This window comes from Lepus europaeus, chromosome 3 (assembly GCF_033115175.1).
Source record: "Lepus europaeus isolate LE1 chromosome 3, mLepTim1.pri, whole genome shotgun sequence".
In the NCBI taxonomy this organism is placed as follows: Eukaryota; Metazoa; Chordata; class Mammalia; order Lagomorpha; family Leporidae; genus Lepus; species Lepus europaeus.
Genome location: NC_084829.1, coordinates 41,789,943 through 41,816,292, shown reverse-complemented (window position 1 = coordinate 41,816,292; position 26,350 = coordinate 41,789,943). Strand labels below are relative to the sequence as shown.

The 26,350-nt window shown below is 58.7% G+C and overlaps 1 protein-coding gene across 4 annotated transcripts; it reads right to left on the bottom strand.

The window, feature by feature from the left end:
- Positions 1 to 12,435: 12,435 nt before the first annotated feature.
- On the bottom strand, positions 12,436 to 25,918 carry MDFI (MyoD family inhibitor). Of its 4 annotated transcripts, none has more exons than XM_062187493.1 (5): positions 25,746 to 25,918; positions 24,687 to 24,773; positions 17,892 to 18,069; positions 15,559 to 15,783; positions 12,436 to 13,135 (listed from the first exon to the last, which is right to left on the bottom strand). In XM_062187493.1, the coding sequence occupies exons 2-5, from the start codon at positions 24,714 to 24,716 to the stop codon at positions 12,879 to 12,881; spliced, it is 690 nt and encodes a 229-aa protein (XP_062043477.1). In that variant the 5' UTR covers positions 24,717 to 24,773; positions 25,746 to 25,918; the 3' UTR covers positions 12,436 to 12,878. The 4 variants fall into 4 exon arrangements, with proteins under 4 accessions (XP_062043477.1, XP_062043474.1, XP_062043475.1 ...); XM_062187490.1 differs by having other exon boundaries at positions 17,892 to 18,074; positions 25,746 to 25,916; XM_062187491.1 differs by lacking the exon at positions 25,746 to 25,918 and adding an exon at positions 24,903 to 24,930 and having other exon boundaries at positions 17,892 to 18,074.
- Between the last annotated feature and the right edge of the window lie 432 nt (positions 25,919 to 26,350).

Genomic DNA, 26,350 nt, shown 5'->3' with positions numbered 1-26,350 from the left:
AGGTCAGGCCAAAACCAGGAAGTGAGTTTTAAATTTTGATGTTGAATTTTTTTTTTTTTTTTGACAGGCAGAGTGGACAGTGAGAGAGAGAGAGACAGAGAGAAAGGTCTTCCTTTGCCATTGGTTCACCCTCCAATGGCCACCGCGGCTGGCGCACCGCGCTGATCCGAAGGCAGGAGCCAGGTGCTTCTCCTGGTCTCCCATGGGGTGCAGGGCCCAAGCACTTAGGCCATCCTCCACTGCACTCCCGGGCCACAGCAGAGAGCTGGCCTGGAAGAGGGGCAACTGGGACAGAATCTGGCGCCCCAACCGGGACTAGAACCCGGTGTGCCAGTGCTGCAAGGTGGAGGATTAGCCTATTGAGCTATGGCGCCAGCACTTGATGTTGAATTTATCAATTTTGTCTTTTACAGTTTGTGCTTTTGAGTTCTTCCTAAGAAATATTTACCAATCCCAAAGTCACAAAGATTTTCTTCTGTGATTTCTTCAAGAATTTTTAGTTTTAGGTATTACATTTAGGCCTGATTTGTTATTTGGATTTAATTTTTGCAAGAGATGCCAAGTATAGTTTCAGGTCATTTTCTTGCAGGTGGAGAGTCAATTGTTCAACATTTGGGGCCATGCTGTGGTGTAGTGGATAAAGCTGCCACCTGCAGTGCCGGCATCCCATATGGGCGCCGGTTCAAGTCCCTGCTGCTGCACTTCCAATTCAGCTCTCTGCTATGGCCTGGGAAAGCAGTGGAAGATGGCCCAAGTCTTTGGGACCCTGCACCTGTGTGGGAGATCCAGAAGAATATCCAGGCTCCTGGCTTCGGATTGGTGCAGCTCCGGCCATTGTGGCCAACTAGGGAATGAACCTGTGGATGGAAGACCTCTCTCTCTCTCTCTCTCTCTCTCTCTCTCTCTCTCTCTGCCTCTCCTTCTTTCTCTGTGTAACTTTGACTTTCAAATAAATCAATATCTTAAAAAAAAAGAAAAGACAACCTTTGCTCTGTTGACTTGCCTGAACACATTAGCTGAAAATAGATGGATTATATATTTGGCTTCTAGACTTCCTATTATTGGTCTATTTGTCTTGACTATTGCAGTTCTGTAAATCAGGCAGTATGCATTTTACTAAGTGCTCTTTTTTTTTTGTCAGCGTTGTTCTGGCTATTCTAGATCCTTTTCCTCCCCATATTAATTTTGAATTTCTTCTTGATTTCCACATACAAGCCTGCTGGAATTTACCTGGGATGGCATTGAATCTGTAGATGAGTTTTGGAGACAATTAAAATTTCAACAACATTGAGTTTTCTGGTCCATGTCTGTTTCCATTTCTTCTTGAATTTCAATAACTCAGAAATTTAATTAATTCAGTAATCTGAAGTTTAATTTTTCAGTGTATCAGTCTCACACATCTTTGTCAGATTTATTACTAAGTATTTAACAGTTTTTGATGCTATTGCAAATATTTTAATTGGTAATTTTGGACCAATGAGAGGGTTATCAATTTTACTGATTTTTTTCAAAGAATTGACTCATTCATTTTCTGTATTGTTCTGTTTTCTGTTTCACTGATCTCTTTTTTGTTTTAAATATTTATTTATTATTTGAGAGGCAGAGTTACAGAGAGAGAAAGGGAGGGAGAGAGAGAGAGAGAGAGAGAGAGGGAAACGTTTCTGGTTCACTCCCCCAAATGGCCACAATAGCCAGAACTGAGTCGACCGGAAGCCAGGAGCCAGGAGCTTCTTCTAGGTCTCCCACATGGGTGCAGGGGCCCAAGCACTTGGCCCAACATCTGCTGCTTTCCCAGGCACATAAGCAGGAAGCTGGATCAGAAGTGAAACTTGAACAAACACCAAATATGGGACGCTGGAGTCACAGGCAGCGGCTTGACCTGCTGGCCCCTGGCATAAATTTCTTTATTTTTTTTAAAGATTTATTTATTTATTTGAAAGTCAGAGACAGAAGGAAAGGCAGAGAGAGAGGTCTTCCCTCCACTGGGAGTGCCCCAGATGTCTGCAAAGGCCGGATCTGCGCCGAATTGAAGCCAGGAGCTTCTTCCAGGTCTCCCAAGTGGGTGCAGGGGCCCAAGGGCTTGGGTCGTCTTCTACTGCTTTCCCAAGCCATAGCAGAGAGCTAGATCGGAAGTGGAGCAGCCAGGACTCGAACCTGCGCCCATATGGGATGCTGGCACTGCAGGTGGTGGCTTTACCCTCTATGCCACAGTGCTGGCCTCTGTGAATTCCTAAGAAGGAAGGAGTGAAGATGGAGTGGGCTACAGAGCCTGGCCCCAGGTACGTGCATAACCAGCTTCTGAGATGCTCTGTGCTGGTCTGGCTCCTGGACACAGCTATGTTTGCCCCGTGTGCCCTCCCCACTGAACAGGGCTGGCAGTGTCCCCAGCAGGCTCCCAGGCCAGGTCACGACACATGCTGTGGCCCCTGCCTTCTCTCTCTCGGTCACTCTGGAGAGACTTCCGGAGGAAGTCAACCACAGTGCTGTGAGACCGCTGACAAGTTGTACGTGCCCAGGGGCTGCGGATTTGGCAGCCACATGAGCAAGCCTCCCCTGAACACCCACACCCTCCAACACCTCGAGACACAGGGGGTGCCCAGCACAGCTGGGTTCAGTCCCTGACTCACAGGAATGGTGTGGGTGAGAATCCATGCTCCGTGCTCCGTTCAGCTGAAGCTCTCAGGCTCCCATGCTATGTAGCAACAGTCAGCGAGCGTGGCACTTGCTCAGGGCATCCGTGCTCCTGTTCCCCCCCTGCACTGGCCCCTCCTGCCGTGCAAGTCTCTCTTCCCTCAAAGGCTGCGGGGGAGATCTTAGGATGCATGCGGAGTAGCTGCTCAGCCTATGTCAAAGGCTCCGTGTTGTCCCCAGGAGAGAAGGATCCAGAACTGAGGCTCTGTCCTCGGCGGCATCAAAGCGCCGTGCCCCTTTCAGATCACCGTGGTCCTAAGTTGTCATGCCCGGGTGATATGAGAGAGGACAAGATGAGCCGGGCAAGGAGGGAGCTGTGTTCTCAGCCAACCAGCCAGCGTGCTGCCCCATCAGTGTCACCGCCCCAACTGGGCCTGCCCCTCTCTGTCAAACAAGAGGACAGAGCACAAGTCCTTTGCTTCCTGCCCACTCTCATGGTGCATCAGAGTTCACACGCACACACACACGCACACACACATGTTCACATGCACACACACACACGCACGCACGCACACACCAGACATCTTCAAAAGCTCGCAGAGCTGCTGGCTTTGTGGCACAATGGGTTAAGCTGCCACTTATGTCCCTCCAGCTCCCCACTAAAAGGGAAAGCAGTGGAAGATGGCCCAAGGACTTGGGCCCCTGTCCCTCATGTGGGAACCTGGGATGGAATTCCTGGTTCCTTGCTTTGGACTAGCCCAGCCCTGGCTGTTGTGCTCATCTGGGGAGTAAACCAGTGAATCCAGTGGATGGAAGATCTCTCTCTCCCTCCCTCTCTCTCTCTTTTTCTTTCTGTAACTCTGCCTTTCAAATAAATGCATCTTTTATAAAGTTTATGGGAAATTCATATATAGAAAAGCTATGCATGTACTCCAATTTTTTTTTGCACCAAAAAAACCCTTACCTTTTAAGTCCGTTTTCAATGAACCTTTTGAAGTACCTTTGTGTATGTGCATACATACATATGTGTGTATATAAACCTTCTTTTTGGAATATTTATCCATAAAATTGCACCCACAATTACTCTGCAGCTCCGTCGATTTTTGTACACTGAACACACTCATGTCCCCAGCACTTAGATTAAGACAGAAATTACGAGCCCTCAGAAGTCCCCACAGTCCCTCCCACCCTCCAGGCAGAACGACAAGGGCTAACAGTGGTACTTTTTTTTTTTTTTAAAGATTTGTTTATTTGAGAGGCAGAGTTACAGAGAGAGGAAGAGACACACAGAGAGAGAGGTCTCCTATCCCCTGGCTCACTCCCCAATTGGCTGCAATGGCTGCAGCTGGGCTGATCTGAAGCCAGGAGCCAGGAGCTTCTTCCAGGTCTCCCATGTGAGTGCAGGGACCCAAGCATTATGGGCCATCTTCCACTGCTTTCCCAGGCCATCAGCAGAGAGCTGTATCAGAAGAGGAGCAGCCGGGACGTGAACTGGTGCCCATATGGGATGCTGACACTGCAGCCTGCTACACCACAGCGCTGGCCCCAGTGGCCCCAGTGGCCCCAGTGGTCCTGACTTCTAACGCTGTGGGTGGCCCCGTGTGTGCTCCTGCTTCCTAGGATCACGGTATAGGATGCCTGGTGTCTCTGGTTGAGCTCTGAGTTCACGAGAGCCCTCCATGTTTATGTGGGCAGCGAGGGCCATGCCTCCTGTCCACTGTGTGGAGCTAACAAACCGCACGGGACCATGCCACAGTCTGTTTCCCTTCTACCAGCAAGGACCCCGGGTCTCCGTGTAGGTGCTTCTATGGGCAGCGCTGTGGTGAGCTCTGCCGTCTCAGCCTTGGGCTCGTGTGTGCACCTAGCTGGCAAAGCTGCCTGGCTCATAGGGCATGGGTCTGGCCGCGTAACCAGATTTTGCCAAAGTCGATGCACAATTGATACTCCCAGTGACAGCACAGGCGGGTTCCAGGAGCTCCTTCTTGAGGTGGGCAGTTCCCCGCAGCCAAGGGGTGGGCTGCTGCTGGACCTCTTCACCCTGAGGAGTGGGTGGGGGAAGGGGGGGCAGTGATGCCCCAGGGGTCCACGGGGAGCTGCAGTCTTGGGGGAGGGTGACCACGAAGAGTCTGGAAGGGGCCTTCCCTTGCCTTGCTCCTGAGCGAGGCAGGCAGAGGCGTCCCAGGTGACTGCACTACACCCAGGTGCCGCTAACAGGACTGGGGCTGAATTTTGCCGTCTCTCCGTGGGATTTGTCCCCATGTTCTCCTCTCCCTGACATGGAGATTGCCCATCCCCGGGGGTGGCAGAGTCCGAAAGGGTGCCTTGGAGAGAAGCCGGCAGAAGGCTGTGTGGCAGACACGGTGGTGCCCCCCCCCCATCTCTGTCCCCCTGCTCATAGGCATCGGGGTTGCCTGGCTGGCCATCACTCTGCCCTCGGCAGGTGGGGGCAAGCCCTAGCCAGGCTCGCCTGTGCCCCTGGAGCCCTCCCAATGAGGGCACTGGGGCCGCCATCTCTCTCTGAGGGCTTCCGCAGCAGCCCACACAGGCTGGCGAAGCGGGAGAATGGCCGCTCCTGGGAGTGACCCACCGTGACCATGGGTTTGCTGGGTAAACACCTCCAAGGTGTCCTCCGTGACAGCTCCGCCCACCCACACTGGTGAGCAGGTTCTTCAAAAATTAACTCATTTATTTTCATTTTACGTGAAAGGCAGAGTGAAGGCTTCCATCGCTGATTCATTCTCCAGATGCCCGCAACAGCTGGCGCTGGACCGGGCCGAAGCCAGGGGCCCGGAACTCCATGTGTGTGGTAGGAACTCAAGTCCTTGAGACATCATCTCCCAGGATGTGCGTTAGCAGGAAGTTGGGTCAGAAACCAGGTAGCCAGGACTCAAGCCAGGTACTCCAGTATGGCATATGAGCGCCTCAAATGGCAACCTAACTACTGGCCAAATGCCTGCCCCAGGGTAGTGACTGAGCTGAGACATCCCTTGCAGGCTTCTCACCCACTCCCTTGCTGAGCTTCTGGGACCTCCCTCTAAACAAATGACTTGCACTTGAACTCTTACCTGGTGCCTGCCCTGCCTAAGATTGGGTATGACCCCGCCTGGCAAAGACGGGGGTAGAAGCTGCAGGTGCAGGGTTCCTCCCTCCCTTGTGAAAAAGGAGAGGGAGTGGAGGCCCCCTTTTCCCACCTGCCCTCTTTGTGGGATGTGGCGTGTGAGAGCAGGATGCCTGGGGCCACTCTGGGACCAAGGAGGCAGACAGGGACCCCACTGTAACAAGCACGGCGGAGCAGCAGGAGGGAAGCCAGGCTCCTCAGTGGCATCCTTGAGTGTCCTGATCAGCTTGGGGGTCCTGCCTCTGCCCTCAGGGTGAAGGAGACAACAGTTGTTCTTCCGGACGAAGCCACATCTGCTTGTCGCACGCGTCAGGTACTCTAGCAATAACGGAACTGAGGTGCTACCCCTGGGATCGGGTCCCGCCTCTGTTACCTTGGTGACTCCAGAGACAGACTTGGGTGAGGGGTGGGAAGCGGAGGGGGCCCAGGCTTGAACTCCGCAGGTGGCTGAGGACCAGGATCCTGGAATGGAGAGAGACACGGGGCAGCGGGTATCTGGGGTCAGAGGACAGGGGATGGAGAGGTCACAAGGGCAGGGCCTGCGTTAATCTGGCGCGGGGATAGTGGTGTTATTATTGTTATTATTATGAAGTATCGCAGGGCTCACACTCGTCCTGGCCTGGCAGGGCCCCCCTAATGGTCCCATAAATCCTGGCCATAAAGAGTAATGGGGGGAGACAAATGAGATAATTAGGAATAAATCTCGCCCAGGTCTCTATTCATCAGCATCCCTGCAACTGGCCAATCTTCCGAACCATTAGCCGGCTCCCTAATTAATACCGAGCTGCCCGGCTCTGCAGAGGTTCCAGGCCGGGGAGGGGCTCGGGCTGAGGGGCACCTCCGCCTCCACCCCAGCCTGAGGCTGTGACCTTGGGAGGAGCCATGGGTTGTGCGTCTGCAGTCCGCCTGCTCCTCCTCCCTGGGTCCCACCTGCTTCTCTTCCTCTGCCTCCATCTCCCTGTCCACCTGTGATGCGCGTCTTACGCCTGTGTTTCCGTTATCAGATGGCCACGGTGTTGAGCCATGGGAGGTCTGTGTAAGGGGACCTGGGAGGGGGCACCTGCACCTGTCCTCCCTGCTAGCCCTCTGTCTGTACCTGGGCAAGGACCCCATCCACGGCCCCTTCCCATAGAATAGACCCCACCCACCGCTGCAGTGGTCTGTTCTACTTGGGGCAGTTCTTCCTTGGAGTACCAGAATGTTCTCTCTTGCTTGGAGCTGAGAACACGCTCCCCGTCCTGCTGCTTCTTGGTTTTCCCCTCCCTGCTGGAGCCTGACCGTAAGCTTCACTCTCCTTCCAAGCCCCTGACACTCCAGGGCAGTTCTTCCTGACTTCTGGCCGAATGCCCTAAGACATTATGACAGCTGGTGGTCTCCGGCCATGCCCCCGGCCCCAGGCACTGCATCGGCACCAGTCCACCACCATGGCTGCTGCCTCCATCTTCCAGCCTTCCCCACCTTTTTCTTACAGCACCCCTGCTTCTTTGGGGAGCTTCCCTCCCCCCACCCCAATTCCACATGGTTCTGCAGGAACAATGAAGTAAGCCCCCCTCCCTGACCACAAAAGAATCACATGTCTTTGGCCTGGCCAATCACAGTCCTCCATCTCCTGGCCCAATGATAAACCTGTAGCCCATGCTGGGCCAACCCCAGCCCTGCCCTGGCTGTTACGATGCAGGCCCCTGAGGCTGCAACACTGAGACAGTGCCAGGTGGACAGGGTGTGTGAGCTCACCTCTACCCCCATCTGTCTGCAGTAGGAGGGACTGAGGCTGACTTAGAGACGCAGGGGCTGCGGGATAGAGAGGCCACTACAGGGTCAGGAAAAGGCAGTGACTCCAGGCGAGGGGCAAGGGACAGCCTGGAGCAGAGGGCTTTTCCCTGGAGGAGGCGAAGGGTGAGGGGAGTGCTTGGGCAACAGCAGGCTGTGTCTGCAGGTCCAGCCCATCCCGTGACCTTCATCACCCTGGGAAAGTTGGAGTGAGGAAAGGAGGGTCAGTCCAGGGAGGACAAGGGACCAGGCCTGTGACTTCTGTCCCCCTATTGCCTCTCTGCTCCCCCCATCCTGAGACTCCCGCCCTGCCTCTCCCAGACCTCTCTGCTCATGGGGGCTGTCCTGCAGGTAACCCTGTGTTTTCCCAGCTACAGTGGAGTCCTGTTGCCCACTGCTCAGCAACAGGGAATCCCAAGAGCCTCAGGGTCCAGCCCCCAGAGCCCTGCTGCCGGATCGGATCATCTTCTCCGGGGGAGCTGGTGCAGGTCCCCGGGCATGACCTGCCACGGGCAAAGCTGCACCTGCTGGGTTCAGCTTCGGGTTGCTTGAAGCCGTCCTGTCCTGGAGGTAGTGGGACTTGGAGCTCATTTTGCCCAGATCTGGGTATGAGAACAGGAAATGCCAACTAAATATGGAGAGAAGCTGAGTGGGAGGCCGCCACCTCTCCCTTCCCAGGCCAGCCCCTGGCTCCACTGCTTGCTCCATCCAAGAGCAGCAGCTCTTAGGTTTGGTGGATAAGATCACTGTACCCCCTGTCTCCCTCAAGCATAGACTTCCTGCCTCGGCTTAGGTGGCCAGGGGGATGAGGGTAGCCCCTGAAGAAGTCACCCCCACCACTCTGGACCAGTCTGCTGCTCCGCGGATGAAAGCACCCCAGGGAAGTGGGGCGTTCCCTATCCCCAGACACCAGGTAACCCCTGGGCTTCCAGAGATGAGGGCCCAGGGCAGTGCCAGCTGGTTCAGAACGGATGCTTGGAAAGCAGAGGCTGGGAGCCCGAGGAGGACCACCAAGGAGACGAGGGGAAGGGCCCAGGACCCTGGGAGGGCATCTGGGCAGGGGTGGCCTCTGGATGAGTGGATGAGCGCACAGGGAGCATGGTGGGGAGGGCAGAGCAGGGCCAGGGAGACGTGGACTCGGCCGCCCAGGCCCAGGCTGGCTGGGGCTGCAGGTTCTCAAACGTGAAATGCAGGGGTGGGCGTCTGGTGCAGTGGTTGCGTCCCAACTTGGATGCCTGCATTTCATATTGGAGTGCTTAGGTTGAGACCTGGCTCCTCCGCTTCTTATCCAGCTTCTCGCCAACACGTTGGGAGGCAGCAGGTGATGGCCCAAGTGCTTGGGTCCCTGCCATTCACAGCTCTGGGCTCTCTGGACTCCTGGCTTGGGAAAGGTCAGAGAACTTACCAGCGTGCGCTATCCATCATTATAAACTGGAAAGGTACAATGCCACCCAGCAGTCCTTTTACTTAGTGCAATGTCTTTATTGTGATACGTTTTAAAATCCTGATAGCAGCTTCCAGAGGATCCTTTTCTGCTGTCAGTCTCCTTATCCTACCCTGTTGAGATCTTAAAATTAGATATTTTTTTTAAAGATTTATTTATTTGAAAGGCAGAGCTATAGAGTCCCGGCTGCTCCACTTCCAATCCAGCTCTCTGCTATGGCCTGGGAAAGCAGCAGAGGATGGCCCAAGTCCTTGGGACCCTGCACCCTCGTGGGAGACCTGAAATGGGCTCCTGGCTTTGGATTGGCTCAGCTCCGGCTGTTGCAGCCATTTGGGGAATGAACCAGCGGATGGAAGAGACCTCTCTCTTAAAAAAAAAAAAAAAAAAAAAAAAAAAAAAAAAACTTTATTTATTTATTTGAAAGTCAGAATTACACAGAGAGAGAAGGAAAGGCAGAGAGAGAGGTCTTCCATCTGCTGGTCCACTCCCCAATTAGCTGCAACAGCTGGAACTGCATCAACTTGAAGGCAGGAGCCAAGAGCATTCTCTGGGTCTTCCTATGTGGGTGCAGGGGCCCAAGGACTTGGGCTATCTTCCACTGCTTTCCCAGGCCATAGTAGAGAGCTGGTTCGGAAGTGGGGCAGCCGGCTCTCGATCCGGTGCACATATGTGATGCCGGCACTGAAGGCAGTGGCTTTACCTGCCATACCACAGTGCCGGCCCTCTCTTTGTCTACCTTTCTCTGTAACTCTTTCAAATAAATAAAATAAATCTTAAAGCCCTGACTGTTGTAGGCACTTGGGGAGAAAACCAACAGATAGAAATCTCTCTCGCTCGCTTGCTTTCAAATAAAATGGAAGTAAATAAATAAAAATAAAAAAGTATGTGAAATGTGTGGACATACAAAACATTTGTGGAAAGTGAAATTAAAAGATGTTTATTTTGGTGCAAAGACATTTTGAAATCCATGCACTGTTTTTTCATAATACACATTTTCCATGAGCTTTTTGAAGAACTCATATATATATATATATATATAAAATATATTTATATACAGATTTCAAATTTCTTGCACCAAAATAAGCTTATCTTTTAATTCCATTTCCCATGAACTTCTTAAAATATTTATTTATTTGAAAGGCACAGTTAGAGAGAGACAGACAGAGAGGGAGATCTTCTATTTGCTGTTTCACTCCCCAGATGGCTGCAACGGCCAGAGCTGAGCCAATCCAAAGCCAGGAGCCGGGAGCTTCTGGGTTTACCACGTGGGTGCAGGGGCCCAAGCACTTGGGCCATCTTCTATTGCTTTCCCAGGCGATAGCAGAGAGCTGGATTGGAGGAGGAGCAGCAGGACACTAACTGTGCCCATATGGGACGCCGGCACTGCAGACGGCAGTTCAGCAGTTTTACTCGCTATGCACAATGCCAGACCCTCCATGAACGTCTTGAAGTCCCCTAGTGTGTGTATGCAGGTATGTGTGTGAGTGTACGTGGTGGTTTGTGCATGCTATAAGGTGAATGTGTGTGTGTACGTGTGAGTATGTATGAGTGGGCACATGCGTATGTGTACGTGTGTATATGGGTTTGTGTGTGTGTGTGTGTGTTTGGCGGCTGGCTAAATCCTTCCCCTGTCTGCCCCCACCCCTCAGCCTCTCGGGTTTCAGCCGATGTCCTAAAGAAAACAGCAAAGAAAACAGTGCAGCAGGAAATCACTGTTTGGATTGCACAGGCGCCTCTTCCTGCCTAGGCTGTGGGTGAGAGAGCGCCAGGGGGGCTTCCTGCCCACCTGAACCAGCCATCCAGTTGGTCAGGACCCACCTCCCCACCCCAACATCCCCACCCTGGTCCTGCCCCAGCTAACGTCCCTCAAATCCTGGGCGGAAGGGAGACCATCCCCCCAGGGGGGCCATCAGCTCCCAGCCCTGGGGCACCCACACGTGGAGGCTGGCACCCCTGCCCCGGCTGACCAGGCAGTCCTGCCCGTGTCACAGACACATGCACGCTCAGGAATCCTCCGCTGCTGTGGCTCATTCACGCAGAAGGGTTTGTTCACTCGGCCCTGTTGGCAGCAGAGAGCTGGGGAAGGGACTGAGGTCAGAGCGGGAGTGCGGCCCCCGGCAGCCAGCTCTGCAGGCCGCTTTGCCACGTGGCGCGAGGAAGCTAGCCGCCCCATGCAGGTGATAGGGACGGGGTGCCAGACTCCTGTGCAGGGGCCTCGGTTTTGGGAAAAGGAAACCATGGGCATGCAAGTGCTGGAACGTGTGAGGATTAGACGTCACCCTCTTGCACCTTGGATATGCAATGGCTAAAGAGAAAATTGCAAACCAAGGACACAAATGAATGTACACCGGGGGCCTAGGGATGGAGTCCACGTGCGCTTCTGTGCAGCCTGACCACGTGACCCTATGTGCAGTTCCCCGTATGGTCCTACAGGAAGCAGGCCGAGAGAGTGCTGTGTGTGATGGGGCACACTTCTCCAAGCAGCGCCCGAGCCCCACTCCAAGGCCGGGGGCTGCTCCTTCAAGTGGCTTCTCAGGGGGGCTTTTCTGTTCCCCTGCCTTCCGTCCAGCATCTTCTCTGGGGCACTGCAGCCTTTATTTCTGGAATATTCCTGTGCTCCCACTTTTCCTGGCCTTCCTCAGGACACTCCAAGTCCCCCTTATCATGGGATGTACCCCCAGGTCCAGCTGCCATCCCCTACCAGGGTGCACACTGGCTCTCAGGCCTGCAGTCACTGGTCAGTCCCTCCCCTCTGTACCCCAAGGGTGCAGGGCAGATGGCTTCTGGGACTCCAGCAGTCTCAATGCACTTTGCTTCTTTCTCGGCCCCCTGACAACCAGGGTTTGACTGAGCCTGGGTGTACGGCCCCCATGCAGGCCATAGCTCGCCCTCCACCGAAGCCCAGTGCAATTTCAGGCTGTGCCAGGCCAGGGTGAACCTGCTGTGGGGGGGTTCCCTCTGCTGCTGACACAGGAAGACAGGACCCCTGCCTTGGGCCACTTCAAAGGCAAGGGCCTGGGGAAGCTGGAGCCAGCAGGAGATTAATTAATCGAAACCTGAGCACATCTGTTGTTAATTAATTCCAAGCCAGGGTTAACTCTTCACTCTCTGGGCTCCCCTCCCTGTGATGGAATGAGTGGCAGGGAGCAGGTACCCTGCACCTTCCCTTGGGGAGAGCAGACTGGGCAGTGCAGGGCGGTGCTGCTCTCTGGGGTAGGGAAAGCTGCAGAAGGGACCCCAGTGGTTGGTCTTGGCTCTTGGGGTGCCCTTCGGGAGTGTCTGCTCTGCGAGAGGGGTGGTCCCTCATGATCCCGTGACTCCTGGAGGAATCTGAGATGAGAATCTTTATTTACAGCAACAAATAAAACAGACCCTCCCACTCCCCCCTCCCCTTTCCAGTCATTCCCCTAGTGTCCCCCCTCCCCTCCCCTCCCCTCCCAGCCCAGCCCAGCCCGTGCCCAGCCCTGGCCTCTGCTCACTGCATGGGTTAGGCCCCAGCAGGAGACCAGGAGAGGAGGCGGGGAGGGCCCTTTCTGAGGGCTGGGTGGGCAGGTGTCTCTTCACATTTTGCTCTCCTCCAAGCCTGGGGCAGCAGCCGGGAGCCGGGGAGCAGTGAGAGGTAGAGACGGTGCACACCTCTCCGCTTCTCGGCGCCCCCTAACTTTCACAGTGTTCTGCAGCCCTGGCGGCTGGTCCCGGATCGTCACACCCGCTCCCACCCACCCCACCAGGTCCTTCTGGCCCTGATGACCTGGCCAGGCTGCTGGGCTTCTCTGCTGTGGGGGCCGGGCCTCTCCGAGCACTCCCCCACCCCCACCCCCACCGTTCTCACTGCGGCTGGGGTCCTGTGCGGGGGCCCTGGGTGGGTGGGAGGGGGAGCGGGCGTGGGGAGGTGGCTGCTGGCGCTTGCGCGGGTCAGGAGGAGAAGCAGAGCCCGCAGCACTCCATGCAGATCTCCAGGCAGTCAGCGGACTCGCAGCAGGCGTCCAGGATGCCGCAGTCCAGGTCGCAGGGCAGGTCGCAGTCGGCGCACTCCCCGGAGCCGCAGCAGCAGCAGCAGAGGCACGAGTCCTCGGAGCTGCAGGAGCCGCACGTGGCGCAGTCCAGGACGATGTTGCACAGCGTCAGGAACTCGCAGAACAGGCACGACAGGATGCAGTGCACACAGCAGTCTGCAGCAGGGCAGGTGGGGGGCACAGGGTGACGCGGGGGCGTGGGAGACCGAGCGCCCACGGTGCATCCCTCCTGCCTGCCAGGTGCTCAGCACTCACTGGGCACAAGCAACTGCCCACGGCTCCACGGAGCCGCCTCCCTGCTTATTTATGTAACAATCATGGGGTGGGGGGATGGTGTGTTCCAGGCACCCAGTGCTGGGCAAGAGCTGACCTCGCTGAAGCTCCCGACAACTCTGGGAGGTGGGGGCTATGATCAGTCTCACCCCACAGCTAAAGGAAGGGAGGTAGCAGAAGTCACTTAAAAACACGAGGAGTCTTCCAAAAGTTCGTGGGAAACGCACAGTGTGGAAAAAACTACTCGTGCGTGTTTTTTGCACCCACAGAAACCCATCCTATAATTTTCCCTCGAACCTCCTGAAGGCCCCTCGCGCACTGGGAACCCTTCCACTCTGCTCTGCCGGCCTGCACCGGGGCCACCGCAGCAGCCTCCCGGGCGCCCGCTCCCTGCCTCGACACAGTGGCCAGTGGGCTCCTTCAGCTTCTGCCCCTCTTCTGTCCAGGTCCCTACCCCGGCCCCACCGCCCTGGGAGGAGAAGCCAGGCCCTCAGTGTCTTCCCCACAGTGCTCCCCCGCCCCCTGGCCCCACAGGCCCCTCTCCCTCTGGAACACATCTCACCCCAGATCCGCATCTCACCGAAGATCTGTGCACTCAGCTCACACACTTCCCCCTTCTTTGTCCAAAGGTCACTCTCAAGGAGGTCTCCCTCAGCCCCCATTCAGTACAGCAAGCCCCTCCCCACCCCAGCGCCCCCACGCCCACGTGGGAGACCTGGATGGAGTTCCAGGCTCCTGGCTTCAGCCGGGCCCAGCCCCAGCCCCAGCTGTTGCGGCTGCTGGGAGAGTGAACCAGGAAATGGAAGATCGATTCTCTTTCCCTCTCGATGTCCCTCCCTCTCTGTAACTCTGCCTTTCAAATAAACAAACCTTTTTTAAAAAATTGGTAATGCACAAATGCGTGAACCCGCCCTTGGGCTCCCACCTGAGCAGTGGTGGAGCCCAACCTCAGCAGGCTAGATGCAGAACCCATGCTCTGGACCCCTCGGGGTGCTGCTGGGTGCTGAGCAACCATCCTGGGCTAGGCCACAGAGCTAGCAGGGCTGCCCGCCCTCGGAGTCTCAGTCTGTGGTGGCAGGTCTGACCCTGTCTTCCTGTATGACAGGGTGTTGTACTTTCAGATGTGAAAATGATGGGGTTGCCACCTTGTTTCAAAGCCTTCACTGGGGGCCAGCGCTGTGGCATAGCGGGTAAAGCCGCCGCCTGCAGTGCCGGGATCCCATGTGGGCGCCAGTTCAAGACCCGGCTGCTCCACTTCTGATCCAGCTCTCTGCTATGGCCTGGGAAAGCAGCAGAAGATGGCCCAGGGCCTTGGGCCCCTGCACCCATGTGGGAGACCCCAAGGAGGCTCATGGCTTCAGATTAGCCCAGCTCCAGCCATTGTAGCCATTTGGGGAGTAAACCAATGGATGGAAGACTTTCTCTCTCTCTCTCTCTCTCTCTCTCTCTCTCTCTGCTCTCCCCTCTCTGTAACTCTGCCTTTCAAATAAATAAATAAATCTTTAAAAAAAAGCTTCACTGGCTCCGTGTGGCACTCCAGACAGAGTCCAGGTCTGCTGCCGGGTCTGGAGCCGGAGAGTCTCCGGGCGTGCTCCTCACCTTGCCCTGCACCGTCTGGCTGCACCCGGCATTTCCCAGCTCCGTGCTGGTGCTCCCCTGGCTGAGCCCTGCACCCCAACACCTCCTCCAGAGCCTTCCCAGACTCCCCTCCCCAGTTTGCTGCACTGCTGTGGGTGTCCCCCAGGGCTCCAGGGCCCTCACTGTGTGGCTTTACCATGCACTATCACACCGAGTGGCGATGACCTGTGTCTCTCAGAAGGGCTGCATAAGGGCGTTGACTGGACACCCAGAAGCCAGCAGCTGCTCAGGACACTTTAAGTGCATGAATGTCCCCTTCCTAGAGACTACAACGCTGGCATCCCATATGGGCGCTGGTTTGTGTCCCGGCTGCTCCACTTCCGATCCAGCTCTCTGCTATGGCCTGGGAAAGCAGTGGAGGATGGCCCAGGTCCTTGGGCCCCTGCACCTACGTGGGAGACCTGGAGGAAGCTCCTGGCTCCTGGCTTTGGTCTGGCCTAGCTCTGGACGTTGCAGCCATCTGGGGAGTGAACCAGCGTGTGGAAGACCTCTCTCCCTCTCTCTGTAACTCTGCCTTTCAAATAAACAAATACATCTTAAAAACAAAAACAAAAACTCCCCAGAGACTGGGAGGCCCGCCAGCCTGCATCTCTAACTACAACCCAGCCAAGATGCCAGCCCGGTGCGTGGACCACACTTTGAGAAACTCAGCTTGGAGGGGGGCTTACCTTCCTGTGCCTGGAGGGGGATCTGGGAGGCAGCCGGTCTGCTGCTGCCCTTGCTCTTCTTGCTGCCCTGGCTGGCCAGGGATGGGTGCGTCTGCAACTTCCGATGGGTCTTGGAGCCACCCAGGGCACCGTTCCCCGCCCGCCTAGCGCCGCCCAGCTCCGAGGAGTGGCCAGAGCCATTAGGCAGTAGTGGGGTGCAGCCCAAGGGGTTCCCCTGAGGCTGGCCTGGAGAGATGAAAGAAAGGGTGATGGAGAAAGGCGGGGGACCACACAGCCCCCACAGAGCCCTGTTCCAATGCTGCCTGTCCTATTAGATGCACCACGGGGCACCCGGTTAGAGGTATCTTCTGCAGACAGGGAAACTGAGGCCCAGGGGGCAGAACTGGCTAGCCCAGAACCACACTGTAGAAGAGCTGCAGAGTTGAGCCTGGCCAGTCCCGTGCTCATTCCAGAAAAGGGAGGTGCACAGCAGGGGCGGGGGTGGGAGGCTCAGGGCCTCGGCCCCCACCATCTCACCCCACACGAAACCCACTTTCCTGCCCTGGGGTCCCTGGATGCTGACAAGAGCGGCGGCGGCCGTCCGGCTGAGCTGGGGAGGGCAGCACCGAAGCAGTTAACCTCCCCCCGGCCTCTGCCAAGCCCCCAGCTGTTTTTGCCCTTGCTGTGCTGGGTGATTTATTGGAAACATCTGTTTGGAGATGCACGCCTGGCCCTGGAATCCAGGGGCTCCGCACAGCAGCCCCTCGAGCTCCCGCTGCCGCCTCCTGAACCCTCCCTCCTGTTCTCTCGCTGCAGGGCCTTGAGGTCTGGGCGAGGAGGGAGCAACGGGAAGAGGGGCGCTGGCGGGGAGACTCAGGGGCCAGGAGTCCCTGTGGCCCGAGCTTCAGCTCGAGCACCAGGGTGCACGGAGGCTGGCCCTGGAGAGCCCGCCCAGCGCCCGATGCTTCCCACACCTCGGCTGGGTCCCAAGAGACAGCGCAGGCGTGTGGGAGGTGGCTGGTGGTGAGAGCGGCACAGAGCTCTTCTTGGCCCCATTGTACAGATGACAACACTGAGGCCCAGAAAGGGTAAAACTTGCCAAAGGTCCCCCAGCTAGGAAGGGGCAGTGGGGGACCGTGGACATGGGAGAAAGGAGAGGAGGACAAGATGGGAGTCTGGGCCCCCGAGATGCTCCGTGCCAGCAGCCTCGGGCAGCAGGTGTGGCTGAGGCCCGCATCCTTGTAAACAGGGCAAGGCCATGGGAAGTGGCCAGGCCTGAGTCATCCTGGCCACACGGAGGGGGCCGGGCAGAGTCCTTGGCCAGCTCTGGTGCCCCTTGCCCTGCTCCCTAACCACGGGCACAGTGGCCAGAGCGGGCGGGAGTGCGTGGTGGGCTGAGGGCCCTGGGAGGCTCAGGCAGACACAGACAGAGCTTGCCTGTGGCCTTGGCCATGGGGGTGGGGGTGGGAGCTGAGTCACAGAGCAAACACTCGGGGCCCAGAGACACAGGAGTGTCTGTCCCACTCCCAGCCAGGCCTCCTCCTCCATGGCCACTGCATTGACCTCTTTCTCTCAATTCTGCTGGTGGGTGTGTCTGCAAGAGGCCAAGGGCAGCGTGCTAGCAGGATTTAGTAACCCCCGACTTCCAGGGAGTCCAGCTTAGCCCCAGATGCCCTGGCCAAGGCGGCTCCCTGCTCAGCTGTGCCAGCTGGGCAGGCAGGCACAGGAAGGAGCACCAGACTGGCAGCCCTGAGTTCTCCAGCGTGTGACCAGGGCGAGCTGCTTTCTCTGTGCCTCAGTGTGCTCATCTATGAAATGGGCTTGGCCATGGCTGTTCTGCTGCCTGGCTGCAGGCTGATTTGGAGAGCATCCAGGGAAAGAAAGCTGTGTCTATAGCTCTTATGCCACGACCCCAGCTGCCTCTCCCCTTTCTCCTGAGGGGAAAGGTGGACCACGCTCTCTCTCCCAGGACTTCCCGGATACCTGGAAGGCTTGGAAAATGGAGCTGAATTGTGCTTTCTCTCCGGTGAAAGTGTGGGCTCCTCTCCTTCCTTGTTACCCTGGAGCCCTGGAAAGATGGGGTCGCAGAGGGCTCCCTGCACCCCTCCCCAGGACCCCCAGCTCTCCCTCAAGGCACAGGGGCTCGTGCTTTGATCTGAGCCACGGTGCCTGGAGCCTGCCACTCCTCACTGACGCCAGCAAGCGCGGTGACAGAGCCGTGCATCTTTCCACTGCTCCCACTGCCACCCTCACGGAGCAGGCCAGGTTGCGGGCACCTGTTCTATTTTGCCAGCCCATCTGAGTTGGGCAACTTCTGCGCGTTGCCACCCCAGTCCCTTCCACCCAGGACTCACATGTCACAGCTTCTGTGGGGACATCGAGGTCAGTGCTGTCCAGAGCTGGAGGGTCCCCAGGGCCATTGTCTTGGGGCATAGGGGGCGCTGCCTCCTCCAGGGACCCCTCCTCTGGCGCTGCCTCCACTGGGTGAGCAGATCCTGTTACTACCTCCAGCCCGGCCAGGAGGGACAGCGTCTGGGCTAGGGAGAAAGCAGATGACTGAGGCACATTTTCCCAGTGTCCCCCTGTTTGCCTTGCCCCATCCCAGCATGCCCAGCGAACCCAGCGGACTCTTTGTATCAGGAATCCAGCCCTTAACCTGTCTGGCAACAGTGTCAGACTTCAAAAGACCACAACCTGCCAGGGAGCAGGTGCATGTGTGTGTAGCTGTGCGTGCGGTGTTGGGGAAGAGGCAGGGACGAAGGGAAGCGAGGAGAGCAGGCAGGAACAGTGCAGGAGAGAACAGACGGATGGTCAGTGATGGCGAGATAGGGACAGGCCCCGAGAGGGATGGGGAGAGTTAGAAACGAGGGAGATAGAGCACGGAAAGGCAGGAGACTGGGCACGGAAGGCGAGAGCCATGGACGTCCTGTGACAGCCAGCCTGGGACACGGGCAGACTCAGCAACAGTGTGACCGCCGCCAGTGATGCACAGACAGGGCAGGGTGGAGGCAGAGACAGGGAAGCGAGTGCGATGCGGAAAGCACAGGGAGATCAGACAGCGAGGAACTGGGTCAGAGCGAGAGGGCGATGGCCAGAGGCGCAGTCAGAGGGACCTGCCGGCGAGGAGCAGGGAGGCGCCCCGGGCAGGCAGACAGACAAGGAGCTGGCCCAGCAGGGCCGGGGAGAGGCAAACCGCAGCCTCATGTAATTACAGGGGCCGTGCCCATGGTGGGCGGGAGGCAGAAATGGAGCCACCTTCAAACCCACAACTCCCAGGGCAGCAGCACCAGGGCCCCTGGGTCCAGGAGTAGGCGCTGGGGGGCAGGGGGGCGGAAGGGGCCTGAGCTCCCACACCCTCAGCCACCGGGCACAGGAAGGCCTGGGAGTGCAGCCAGGGGTCACGGGCCAGGGCCCAGGCTGCAGGGCCAGCTCAGTCTCTCATCAGAGCTGGCTGTGCAGCGGGGCCTCAAGGGTGCAGCCCCGGCCCTGCCCCTCACCATGGGCAGACAGAAACAGGAGACTCAGAAGACCCCCGGGCAGGCACCCCTCTGTGGCCTCTGACTTGAAGATTCCTTGTTCCAAGAATCTTGCTCCCTCCTAGCCCTCCGGGGATGGAGGCCCCACAGGGCTCTGTTGAGAGCCCCTCACCTCCTAGGCTAAGACAGAAAGGGCTCTGGAGGATCATGGGGCTGGGAGCGGGAGAGCAGGGGAGGGGAGCCGGCAGCAGAGGGGGTTAGAATGCTGCTGCTAGATGGGGCCCCTCGGAGCCTGTGCCACACTGGCTCAGACACGGCTCTCCCGGCCCAGGCCCAGGCTGGCAGGAAGGAGGCTCGGCTCGGGGCTTGGGTCTCCAGGTCCAGCTATGCACCATGACCCTCTACATGCATGCTACCATGGCTGCAGCCCCTGACTGAGGGTCCCGCCGCTCCTACCTGGTGCAGCGGGTGAGACCTGAGGGATGAGTCTCAAGAACCAAGCCCTGGTTTTACCAGCTGCTGGCTCGGGGCTCAAGGGGGATCCCAAGGCCTATTCCTGGGGCTTCAGAGAGCAAATGAAGTGCCAGCAGTGTCCTGTCATGCAGGGGCCAGTTTCTGACCCACCCCCACTCACCCCTCCCCCTTCCTCCCTGGCTTCACATTAGGCACCAAGAAAGGGCCTGGCACCATGTAAGCACTGGGTGTATCAGAGTGACAAAGACCAGGTCTCTGCCTCCGGAGGTCTCAGCCAGCTGTGGGGCACGCTGGGGGCTGTCACGTCAGCTGAGGGTCAGGAGTTCCAGCGGGGACATCTATAGTGCTGTATAAGCAGAGCAGATGGGCACCCAAGCTGCATGCGTGTGCGTACATGTGTGTGTGTGGCTGGGAGGCTTCCTGGAGAAGGCAATACCCATGCTGAGTCTCAGGCAAGTATCAGCCAAGAAGGAGCATTCTGAGAAGGGCAGCAGGAGGCAAGACCCCGGAGTGAGCAGCTGGAACACGGACAAGGGGACCGCTGGCTGGTACGATAGGACAGCTGGGGTGTGGCAGGTCTTGGGGTCACTTCCCGGGCCTTCTCCTATGGTCACCGGAATACACGGGGTGACACCATCAGTCTCAGAGTCAAGTCTTCTCTCCTGGTCCCCAGGGTTAGACAGGGAAGAAGGCGAGCAGGAGGGGTTAAGCTTTAAGAAGAGCGGAGGGGCCGGAGCTGTGGCGCAGCGGGTTAATGCCCTGGCCTGAAATGCCAGCATCCCATATGGGCGCTTGTGCTAGTCCCGGCTGCTCCTCTTCTGATCCAGCTCTCTGCTATGGCCTGGGAAAGCAGTAGAAGATGGCCCAAGTGCTTGGGCCCCTGCACCCACACGGGAGACCCAGAAGAAGCTCCTGGCTCCTGGCTTCGGATCAGCACAGCTCTGGCTGTTGCGGCCAATTGGGAAGTGAACCATCGGATGGGAGACCTCTCTCTCTCTCTCTCTCTCTGCCTCTCCTCTCTCTGTGTAACTTTTACTTTCTAATAAATAAATCTTAAAAAAATGTGGAGCCCCATCTCTTCCAATGACTTCCTCACCCAATGTCCACACCCTGGACCATCTTTCCTCGAGCCTCAAAAAATTAGAGAGAGGCCAGACCAAGACCCAAGGAGGGCCCCAAGGAAACATAAGGACGCAAAGAAAACCAAGTCCAGCACGGAGGGCCAGCCAGCCCAGGGCAGAAGAGGGGGCTGTGCCACGTGTTCAGAGAGGCAAGAAAGACACAGTGAATGCACATGCCACTTGCTGGCATCCAGGCTGGGAAGCCCAGGGATGGCTGGGACCGAGAAGGAAGGTGTGTGGTATGAAGATCTGTTCTGCAGAGACTCTGTCCCAGAGACCCAAACACTAGGCCTCAACAAACAAGCACAAGGCTCTTGCTTGGAGCCCGTGGAGCCAGGCCCTAGGGGAAGCCTGGTTTTCCTTTGTGTGATCTAGAGAGACACCATTTCCAGCCTTGGAGCGAGAACATCCTTAAACACAAACTCCTGGAGGGTGGAAGTGTGCCATGGGCTGGAAATGTGCCAAGGGGGTGGCAGCAGAGGACAAGAAGGGCCTTGGCGTGGACCTGCCCGCTGTGTGGGGGTGGGGGCTGAGGTCCCCACTGGAGCCTTGTCCCCCTGTGCCATCCCTCACTCAGCTGCACACCTGCTCATCTTTCTGTGCTGGGGTGCCAGTCACGCTGGTGGCATCTCTGAGCAGAAGCCACCAGGCCTGTGCCCCTCCTGTCAAGGGTCCCCACCCAAAGAGGAACATATGGAAAAACCAGCAGCCCCTTGGCGTCCTTCCACATATTTCCATTCCAAGGAATAAGGCTCAGGTCAATATCCTGAGTTTTGGAAACTCCTGAGGGTGGATGGTCCTGTTTAAATCCATAAACCCAGGGCTGCCACTGCAGACCAATGGGTTAAGCCGCTGTGTACAATGCCAGCATCCCATATGGGAACGCTGGCTCCGGTCCCTGCTGCTCCGCTTCTGATCCAGCTCCCTGCTACTGTACCTAAGCAGAATTACTTGGGCCACGGCCACTACCACCGATATGGGAGACCTGGATGGAGTTCCAAGCTCCCGGTTTCAGCTTGGCCAGCCTAGGCCACTGCAGTCATCTGGGGAGTGAACCAGCAGATGGAAGCTCTCTCTCTCTCCTTCCTTCCCTCCCTGTCACTCTGCCTTTCAAATAAATAGATCTTTTTAAAAGTAAAACCCATAAGCCCAAGTGGGAAGGCTGTGAGAGACTCACTCTGCCATAGAGACCCTGCGGGCCCCCTCTGCCTGCTGGCCACCAAGTCGGGGGCTGGTTCTGGACCAGGTGAGCCGGGGATCTCTTCCGAGTGGGAAGGGTTCACTCCAGGTGCACCCGGTGTCCATGGGGGTTCTAAGGAGATCCCTGGCTGGTGTGGGGAGAGGTCCTTGTTCCAGGGCTCCAGTGCCTGGTTCCCCCAAGTGCAGCAGCCCCCTCACTGTCTGTGGATAGCAGGTCTGGGCTTTGCCCGTTTCTGGGCAGAGAGAGGGCCAGGACTTTGTCTGGTCAGAGAGTGGTGGCTGAAACCCCGCATTTCAGTCTCTCCTTGGTCTGGCGTTCAAGGCCTCCATTGACATTTTCGATCTAATCAGTGTACAAGGGTCCTGTGCCCCAGGCAGACTGACCTCTCTGTGGCCCTGGGCCCTGGCCAGCCCTTTCTGAGCAGTCCGCCTATGCTGGTATGGTTCCTCTTGACCAGAAGGTTCTACTCTTCCCTTCTTCCAGTCTCCATACCCCATCCATCCACCCTGACCCAGTGTGACCTTGACCTCTTCCTCCAGAAAGCCTTCGCTGGCCCCAGAGCCGGCAGTCCCTACTCCAAGTAGCCCAGATGCCAAGAACTCAGTGCCCAGTGTCTCCTCTTAATTATACCTTGGTCGGGAAGCTCTGGTGCCCCAGCTGCTCCCGGGGTAGGGTCAGCATTCACCTGGCCTCCCCAAAGTCTGCCCTAGGGTGAGTACTGAGTTCTAGAATTTAGAATGCACCAGGCCAGTGGAAGGAGAGAGAAAGAGAAAGAGAGAGTTGGGGATAAGAGGGACATCTGGCCCTGAACCCCAAGAAGGCTGGAGGACACAGACTCCTTTGATGCACACATAGTTAAATGTGAAGCCACTGGTCACCGTCCAGGCTGCTAGGGTGAGCACTGGGGAGGGCCTGAGCTGGCCCCTAAGGTTAGTTAGTTTTATTTTGGGTCCGAAGGCTCTAATTCCCTAGGAAATTTAATTTAGAACCATGCACAGGAATGTGACGCCCTAGCACTGAGCAGAAACCTGCCTGTGGGTTAGGGAGCCGACCTCTTGGGGTACTCAGAGCTGGGTGAGGAGGACGCCCCTGGGGGAGCCGAGGGTGTGGGGTCTGGCCACCTGCCCCAACCAGAGCTGCTCCGAGTTCCCCTGTGCCCATCTGCATCTTGGGTGACGGAGGGAGGCAGCCAGCTTGTCCCAGTCCTGTCAGCAGGGCTCCTGGCTGCAGTGCCGCGGCCCTGCTGTCTGTCAGCACTCAGGAGCGTGGGGCACTCTGGCCTGGGACGCAGGCGTCTGTGGGGTTTTGGCTGGGTCTCTTGCGGTTTCGGCTTCCTGGGCAGCAGGCTCATTCTCCCAAGGCGGCGGCACAGCATGGCCTCCAGTTATGAAAGCCGCATTGTATGGCCCAGCCCAGGCTGGGGAAGGGGCTTGTGGGGGCACTGGGGGAACTCAGGTTTCAGCCCAGGGCTCAACCTTCCCAGCGTCCCACCCTGGCCCCTGGCACTTGGCTGGAGCAGGTTTCTCTCACACACACACAACACACACACACACACACACCACTGCTGCTGGGGGAGAGAACGGGAGAGAGGAGGGAGGCGATTTGGAAGGAGGCAGCACAGAAAATGGGAAAAAGAAAGCAGGCGAAAGTGGGGGAGGGGAGGGAGGCAGGAGCTGGGGGAGAGAGGACTGGAGAGAGTCCACCAGCCACCTGGGAGGCTCAGAGAAAAAGCTCTCCAGCCCCTGGCCCAGCTCTCTCTCCTGGCTGAAGGAGTCAGGATCTTGGCAGATCCGATTCCCCAGAGGTGCCTGCTCCAGGTCCCACAGGGAGCAGAGACACGAAGGGTTCTCCAGGCGGGCTGCAGACACTCTGTCTCCCCCGTGGGCTGGCTGCTGGCCCTCACTCTGGTTTAGCACCCCCATCAGCTATGCAGGGGAGCTCACTGGGGCCTCTCCCCACAGGTGGGCCAGCCTCTGTGGACGCACGTGCAGACTGAGGCCAGCCAGGGCAGGGGACCTGTCCCAGGCAGGTGGTGTCAGGAGGGCCAGGAGCAGACCTGCTGTTTTCTGAGAAGCGAGAGGAGAGACAGAAGAGTCCCAGGCGGGGTGGAAGGCAGGCTAAGAAGTGGAGTAACCTCCAGGAGGGATTCCAGTCATGGAATGTGCACGGGGCCACTTCTCCCCACCCTGCCTCCACCGTGTGCCCCAGCAGAAGCCTCTCTGTACAGGGCCCAGCCCTACCCCAGGCCCCTCCGGGTGTGGCAAACCTTTCCTGGGAGGACCCTGCCCAACCTTGCAAGGCGGGGGCAGGAGACACTCGGGTGGTGCTGCGTGTGTGTGTGTGTGTGTGTGTATGCAGGCTCTCAGCCTGCAGGGTAGGGGCCCCGGGACTGCGGGCCAGAACAGGAAGGCGAGAAAGATGAGCAGGCAAGGGCAGGAGGGCTGGTGCTGAGGCGGCTCAAGGCAGACAAAAGTTTTTGGGAAGCGCTGGGCCCCGGTTGGGCAGGGGGAAGGGACGGAGAGAGTCAGACACCCCCACCCCCGCCTGCGGCCCCCGTAAATATTTACACACTGGGCAGAAACGGCTGGGACGCAGATCCCAGACGGACAGACGGACTCGCGGTGTGTGTGTGTCTGGAGCTGGGGGTGGGGGAGTTGGACCGACTTGGCGCAGCCGCCGCCTCGTTCTGGCCCTGCCCCCTCACCCCAGCCTTCCCCTGGCCGTGGACCCGGCTCCCAGACTTCTCGCCCCCACCCCTACCCAAGCTCCCCAGAGCAATGCCCCCGCAGCTCAAGGCGGAAGGGGGAACCTAACCACCCGTCCCCAGCCCCCACTCCTCCGCCCCCGCCCAGCTCCGCGCCCCATTCCCGGTCCTACCTGGGTCAGGGGCTGCGCTGGGGGCTCCATGGGGCGCGTCGCAGAGAGAGAGGCGCCGGTCGCTCACCTGGGACATCGGCCCGGAACCTGCGGGAAACAGGGCTCAGCGGGCAAGGCCGACCTTCCCCGCGCGAACGGGGCAAAGCGGGACTAGATAGGGCGATCCCTCCGCACGCGCGCCTCCCCCAGTCCCGCGCGGCCACCGATTCGACCCACTCGTGGCCGCTGCGCGCTACTTGATCGCCCGGCCCGGATCAGCGCGCGCCTCCTGCCATGCGCGCCTGGAGCGGGCGCCCCAGCCGAGGGGCCACTGGGCTCGGCGGTGCTCGTCCGGCGCCCCCTCCCCTCTCACTCGCTCCTCTCTCCCATTTCCGCGCCAGCTCGTGCGGCTCTCCCCCTTCCTCCTCCCTGCTCTCCCTCCAGCCCCTCGCTCCACCCCTGCTCGCCGCTCCCCTCCCCCGGTCCCTGGCCCACCCTCTCCCCGCCCCCTCCCAGCCTTCCCAGCCCCCCGCCCCTCCCCCGCGCGGGGCTCGGCTCTGCCCGGGCCGGACACGTCTGTCCGCGGGGCGCCCGCGGCCTGAGCCCCCACAGGAAGCCGGCTCGGCGCGTTTCCTCCGCGCTCTCCCAGCGGGGGCCCAGTCGCCCCAGACCCTAGTCCCCCGAGACCCAGAACTCCGCAGGCTGCACAGAGAAAGCAAGCGTTGTCCTTCCGTCCTCAACTCCGTAAAAGTTTGAGCAAAGTCAGGAGAGAGAAAGAGAGCGAGCGCGAGGGAGCACTACCGCACGCCTCGGCATAATTGCAGCCCCCAAGCCGGGCCCCCGAGCTGGGGGCGATCAAGTTTCTCAGGCGCCCTCGGTCCGCCCCCCACCCCCACCCCCGGCCCGCCCAGGTCCTCAGCCGGGGGCCGGGGGCCGGGGCTCGGGGCTCACGGACTGGCGGCCTTCGGGGCATCCGCGTGGTGACGACACAGCCTCCCCTGCCCTAGAGTAGCCCCGAGCACCCTCCCCTCCGGCCCGTCCCTACCAGCCGCGCGTGGGAATTTGTGTCAGAAAACCAACTTTTGGAGGCGAAGAGTCCGCTCGGAACTCAGCGCTTCTTGGGGCTGCGGGCTGGAACCGAGGCCTTCCAGGACCGGCGCTCGTGCAGGCAGGGGAGGGAGGGCGCACATCTGGAATAGTGAGCCGCGGGCAGGCGGGAGCTGCCAGGCAGCGTGAGGGGCGTCCGGGGACCCTGTGCGTGACCCCGAGGCCCAGCCCCCGGGGTGGGGGAGGGCATGGAGCCGGGGCCCGGCAGGCGGGGCTGAGCTGCCCGTGGGGTGATCCTCAGGTGGGGCGGCCCAGCCACACCTGGCCTGGCCGCCCAGGAGCCGCGTCTGGACTCCCCACAGGAGGGCCAGTGAGCAATTAAGGAGGCGGCGGCGGCGCCAGGCCCTCGCTCCGGCTCCCGCGTTCCAGCCCCGGCAGGAAGCGGGAAGCGGCGCCCGGTGCGGGGCGCGGGCTTCTCCTGGACCTCCCCCCTCCCCTCCCCTCCCCGCCCCGCCGAGTCCTTGCGGTTGCTACTTACGGCGCTGGCGGGTCCTCGGGGCGCCGTCGGGGCCAGGACCGGCGCGGCCCCCACGGCGCCGGCAGCGCTCTCGCCACCCCGGCCACGTCCCCGCGATGGG

What these genes read in the sequence shown, in the direction of transcription:
- MDFI (XM_062187490.1), bottom strand. Translation starts at nt 24,762, where the DNA reads ATGTCCCAGGTGAGCGACCGGCGCCTCTCTCTCTGCGACGCGCCCCAT. An exon ending in CAGCGCAGCCCCTGACCCAG is followed by an intron (nt 18,075 to 24,686) that starts GTAGGACCGGGA and finishes CTTTCTCCCTAG; the next exon opens with CCCAGACGCTGTCCCTCCTG. An exon ending in CCCCCTCCAGGCACAGGAAG is followed by an intron (nt 13,136 to 15,558) that starts GTAAGCCCCCCT and finishes GCCCTGCTGCAG; the next exon opens with ACTGCTGTGTGCACTGCATC.